Genomic DNA, 6,264 nt, shown 5'->3' with positions numbered 1-6,264 from the left:
TAAGAGGAAGGTGCAAAAGATTTCACAAATTTTTTACCTGATTTAAAAAAAAGGTTTAAAATATGCCAACATAATCAGAATAGATCCTACGAACATCATAGTAACTGCAGAATGTCTTTAGTTGCTAGTATCATACTCCCAAACAATTAACATATCTCATAGTAACAATATGCCTTCAAAGCTCATGACAGGTAAGCTCTACAAACAATAGGCCTTCAAAAAAAGACATGTATTTTATGCCAAAGGGGATATCATGACCGGCTGATATCATCTGCTATTTGTTCTCGTAAAGTCGTCATCTCTAATGCACCTTAACCCTCTCGAGTGCATGCATCTTCTGAACAAAACTCTTCATGTATTGAACGTCCCACTTGATATTCAAATGTTTCAGGTGGGATTTGCACTGAATCATCTTCTAAAATGGCAAACTCCGTATCCGATCTGGAAGGGTGGCGTCAGATGAAATTGTGTAACGTCATTGTGCCAACAACTATTTGTACTTGCTTTGGAAAAGGGTAAGACGACATATCCTGTAATATGACCAACTTCTTCCACACTCTGAACGCTCTTTCAATGATGTCATTAATTACGCCGCGCAATGAGAGGTGTCTTTTGTTAAAAATCTTTTTTTTGCCTCGTGCGACACCACTAGATCTATCAAAATCAGAAATGTGGTACTTCGTATCTGGATAGGGCTTTAGATATCCCATTTGTAATGGATATTCAGCATTAACCAAATAGTATTTACCCAGAGGTGGGTACGGAAATCCATGTCTCAAGTTTCTGGTAGCGAACTTGAAAACACGACTATCGTGAGCGATTCCTTCCCATCCAGCCATGAAAAAAGTAAAACACATATTGAAATCACATACGGCCATGACATTTTGTGTTGGGGTGCCGCATCGGCCGATGAACGCAACTTTTTCTTCACTAGATAGTCGTGCATCGACGTGCGTCCCATCAATAGTTCCAATACAATCCTGGAGTTACAACTAAAAAGTTTTTTAAGCTGTAATGTAATAAAAGTAGAAAGATAAATGTAATGGTAAAAGACAGACCTTAAAAAATGGCATGTATCGAGGGTCATTTGCAATTTGTGAAGGAATTGAATAGAACGTTGGATCCTCGGGCTTCACTACCTTCTGAGCCAAACTCACAAGAGAGTTCAAACCGAATGAGAAATATCGGCTGATGGTTTCAGATGAATGTTGGAAACGCTCCATAGCCCCTTTTATTGATTTATTTTGAGATCAGATGTATAGAGTTATTGCAAGCACCTCCCTTGGAGTTGTTCTTGCAGAGCCGTGTAAATCGTGTAAATCATGATGGAACCGTGTTGGATGGCCCCATAATAACTCACGGAACATTCCATCTAGTTTTTCCTCCATTACTAGATCAATGCGAACGAATTTAAATTTTTTTGCTGACGGCACTGCCTGATATAGATAACAAATATGCATTAATAAAATAGTGTAAACTCAATGCGAAATTAGATTAAACATAAAATAAAAAGAGTTATTTATGTACCTGTAATTTCTCAGCCCACCATTCCTCTGGTGCATCTATTGTGCGCTTAACTGGATCCCAACCCATTCCCGTTAATCATCTTTTCAGTCTTTCCATAATTTCCAATCCTTCTTTAACTGGTCACATTTGTTCTTCATTTTCATGCAATCATAATCTCTTCCAATCATTTCTTTGAATTTAACCAAGATATTTTGCCACCCTTCTTTGTTAAAAAATGTAGTGGGTCTATTTCCCACCTCAACCTCCCTCACTCATAAATCACAAAATATGATAGTTACTTCTCTATCCCATATGGCTATGTTCCAGCTCTTTAGATTTACTCATTGAGTTCTGTCAGATTAACGGATAGACACAAAATGTTTCTTTTCATGGCAAAGAAATCACAAAACAAAAGAAAAATTTTTATATCTACCTTCTAAATATTTCAAAATAAAAAATTAGACAACAAAAGATTATATAAGAGAAAAGAAAAGAGTTAAAGGACTCATTTCATCAAGAGGACAACTAAACTTCAATATTCTCTAACGATCAACCAAAAATTGATCCAATATGTTATAAACAGTTAGATATGTATATACGTAAATGTCAAAAGCCAATAATGAAGTTTCAGTGTTAAAGATGTAAATACATATGAATTGAGTGGTATGTATCTAAATCCTCCAAATAACACAAATCATGTCAATCTAACCAACAACTAAGCAGTTATTTCCCATAGCTACTCTAGTACGTAGCACTAGTACGTAGCACTACAATAGAAGATCTTTCAAATTATTCTATTGATTTGTTTCTTGGCTAACTTGTTGTCCAAAAATAGCTGCATATAGATGGACATAATGGTTCCGAAAATAATAATTTTGATTTCATTCATTCTTCCCTAACCAAACATCATTTTTCGCAACCACAAAACAAAGAAAAAACATCATCAATCACATTTTTTATCTTCAAATGAACACATCTACAAGAAAAAAAAATAGAACAAATCGGATTTCATGAACGGATCCACCGAAGAAAAACATCATTTTTCATAACCACGAAACAAAAAAAAAAACATCATCAATCACATTTTTTATCTTCAAATGAACACATCTACCAAAAAAAAAAAGAACTAAACGGATTTCATGAACGGATCCAGCGGAAAAAAACAAAGAAAAATAGATCTAACATGATTTCACGAACAGATCCATTTCACGAACAGATCCACCGGGACAGATCCACCGGGAAAAAAAAAAAAAGATCTAAACGGATTTCACGAACGGTTGCAAATGAAGAAGAAAGACAAGGCATGTGAAGGAATAGGTATACCTGTTGAAACAAATGGTGAAGAAAGAAATGCGAAATGCGACTTCGATCGTGAAATTGGTGAAGACAAGCACACGGGATCCACCTGTTGCGAGAAAAACAAAAGCTTAAACCAATTTCTCGAACCACGGCAAAGGACGATGTGGAAGATGAAACATGCGAAGAAGAAACAGTTACCTGTTGAGAGAAATGCCGAAGGAGATGGAGAAGTGAAGATGTTGGAGAAGACAAGGCAAAACACACCGGATCTTCTCCTAGGACCGCTTAGGGCTCGAGTCTTGCGAAGAAGTAATGGCAGATGCGAGGGAGGGGAGGGTCACGGGAATCGTATGAGGGTCGGGAACACACCGGATCTTCTCCTAGGACCGCTTAGGGCTCGAGTCTTGCGAAGGATTAACGGCAGATGCGAGGGAGGGGAGGGTCATGGGAAACGTATGAGGGCAGGGTCACGGGAGTCAAAATGAGATCGAAAACGCGGACTGCGGGAAGACCCCCGCGGTCTGCGTCTTTTATAAAATCGAAAACACAGTTTTGTATAAGTTGTCAATAAGTGCTAACCAAACACCAAGGCGGCGTTTTCAAAACGCCGCCCGCACTTTTAAGCTGCCCCAAACGGGCCCTTAGTAAAGAAGATTGCATTGCCACTAATGCACATACTTCCTCAATCCATATAACAACCTTGATTTCATCATCTTGAGCATCACAAGATCTGTGATGATCTCCCCTTCCCTGCCCTTTTTTCCCTGCTTTCAGATTCCACTTATCATTCTACCCTCAAACAGTCCCTCTTCCCTCTTACATCCTCTTACCTTACCGTATTCACTAAATTCCTTGAAATCATTTCTCTCTATCCCCCTTTTCTATTATTGACGAGTCCTCACTCCCTTTTCCCCCTTTCCTAAATTGGCGCATAACACTCATCCCCCTCACATCCAACCACTCCGGAACTCTACAAAACCAACATAATAACTGTCAGAATTCATAGAACAAAAAACTGAAACGAGTCTATAATGCTCAAATTTACTAATTAGATGGCAGATAACTAAAATCCATAAATTTGGGCAGATAGATTATTGAACTGAACAAGCGAAGTCAAACAAAGATGCAGCTAATGACATGGGAGAGTAATCAGCCAAAAGAAAGTTCTACACTACACCCGCTCTTTACACTTCCTTTCCCAATGATTTTAATAACAACGTAGAAAAATAGTTATTCAATTAAACTTACTCTCGACATTATCAGTATGATCTGTAAAGACCAAGCATTGGTTTCTCTCTTTCATCCACTCTTTTCCTTGCAGCTTCTCTTGCTTTCAGAGCTTCAGCTTCCTCCTTAGAAACAGATTTTGTTTTTTCACCCTCCCTTTTCCTCTTGTTAACAGAGACTGAAGAGGGGGCACCTTTAACAGATCTCATGGGATTTAGCGATGATGAAACAACCAAACCTGGTGCCTTGTCTCCTTTTGGCTTAGCAGTACTTCCGTCTACAAGTGAAGATTTTGATGATGATGTATCGGCTTTTGGAAGCCTAGAAGAGGGAAATGCTACTTCTTGTGAAACCCACTTCCCTGGATATCATTTTGGTAAAATCCAGAAGAAACAAAAGAAACAGTATTAAGATTGATCACTTCGTTTTGGTAAAATCCATGAGAAACAAAAGAAATAGCATAAATGTGTCATAAGTTGAAGTGTTAACACATCAAACATGCACATTAGAAGAGTTATTTCAAGTACATGCACCGCTGGATACAGGCAAACAACACTCAAACACTAAACATTCATAGATACACAAATACATAAGTGTATGCATGCCATGGGTATTTTTGTAAACATGTGAAGAAGCTTACACTCGCAATGCGTAAAAAAGGAAGGCCTATATTTGCAGTAATTTAGCCACGTTGGTTTAGAGCTTGATTAATTTCTACATTTACTTGGGCTGAATTAAATCTCAACTTTGGCTCAATGCTCGATAAATAAAAAAGATATGAACAAGATTTTACCTGAGTCAAGTTTGAGTTTTGCTTACTATGCATAACTTTTAAATCAACAAGTTTGGACTTAAGGTAATCGACCCTACACATTGGCATTCTAGAAGTTTAAATGATATCCACAAAACAAATTCCTCTATGAAATAATTCTAATCTATGTTTTATATCGATTTGAATTCGAGCAACCTCGACATGACACCAGACAATTTGAATTTCACTCTAGCCAAGTTAGCGATGATTAATTTTTAGTCAACTTTCAACCTAATTCGAGTCAGTCATATTAACTTGTTTAAAATTTAAATTGAATGTGTATTCATATAAAAAATATTTACATAAATATATTGATTGAACATATGTGACGCGGGAGCGTCCACCAAAGTCACAGGATCAAAGATCCCATGACTCCTGATCAAAAGAAATATGTGATCCCATAGAAATGGGAGGTTCCACGATCATAAGGAAGGTTGAATAGGCAATTTTCATCATGTTGGAAATTTCTGTAGGAATCCTTGTTATTTTCACACATTTCCTTTTTCGTTTTTTTCTACTTTGGGTTACTTTCAATTAAAAACTATTTATGTGTTGTTTTTTTTTTAATTATTTTGAGGGAGTTTGCCTTGTTTTGAGTATTTAGGAGATTATAATCTATGCTTTCTGCCTTAAGGAGTGTTATATTCTCTTTCTTTTGCAAGTGGTGTATCAGTATCTTGCTCAAGGATAGGTGTGGAACCTCTTTGCCGCCTGTACCTTGCAATTATGAAGTTGTTGACCTCATTTTTAGCGAGTCTAGTCTTCCTCTTAGGGTTTAGGATCTAGCCTTAAGGATCTCCCGACGACTATCTTAGAACCTTAGAAATGGGACCCCCCTCATTTTAGTTCGACCCACTTCTGTCCCTTTTTGGAGTTTCGCGTGTGTGGTATTGACTTCTAGTACTTAGAAGGGTGAAACCGACATGAGGAAACCCAAAAGAGATCCCTATAAGACCTTCCTAAGCCTTAGGGTGGCCTTTTGCACAATTCGCACTCCCGCGCGCACAAAGCTTCGCAATTCGGAGAGTCGACACGTCCGATCGCCACAATTCGCATCGCTTGCACCGTTACCTATCGAAGTCTCGAGTAAACTTGTCGAGGCGATCGACCACGGGTCGAAATTTTGTGAAGTTTAAATTTTGACGCGTTTTTTTGACCCGATTATCGACGACGTCGTCCGAGCGACCCCGGGTGACAAAAGGGACTGCGCCGGCGCGTCCGGAACGTCGATTTTGCCCAGGGAGAACACCCTTTTTGTTACGTCGCCGCGCGCGAGTAAATCGGGTTTTATCTAATATATATATATATATATATATTAACTCCTTTTTACCCCTTCCCCCTTTCCTCTTTAATCCCTAACTCCCCTAACGCACGCACTCGAGCTCTGTTTCCTTCCCATCTCCCGTTCGCGTGTCTAAATC

The 6,264-nt window shown here is 38.4% G+C and overlaps 1 protein-coding gene across 1 annotated transcript in view; it reads right to left on the bottom strand.

The window, feature by feature from the left end:
* Positions 1-3,987: 3,987 nt before the first annotated feature.
* The window catches only part of LOC110021546 (zinc finger protein ZOP1), a 31,880-nt gene continuing 29,603 nt past the window's right edge, over positions 3,988-6,264 (bottom strand). Inside the window, exon 5 of the mRNA XM_020720084.1 lies at positions 3,988-4,393. Coding sequence (XP_020575743.1) covers positions 4,065-4,393 — 329 coding nt within the window. The 3' untranslated portion in view covers positions 3,988-4,064. The remainder of the gene's footprint in view (positions 4,394-6,264) is intronic.

Source organism: Phalaenopsis equestris, unplaced genomic scaffold (genome assembly GCF_001263595.1).
Source record: "Phalaenopsis equestris unplaced genomic scaffold, ASM126359v1 Scaffold000134, whole genome shotgun sequence".
In the NCBI taxonomy this organism is placed as follows: Eukaryota; Viridiplantae; Streptophyta; class Magnoliopsida; order Asparagales; family Orchidaceae; genus Phalaenopsis; species Phalaenopsis equestris.
Note: the sequence above shows the minus strand (reverse complement) of the source record. Positions and strands in the feature narration are given on the sequence as shown.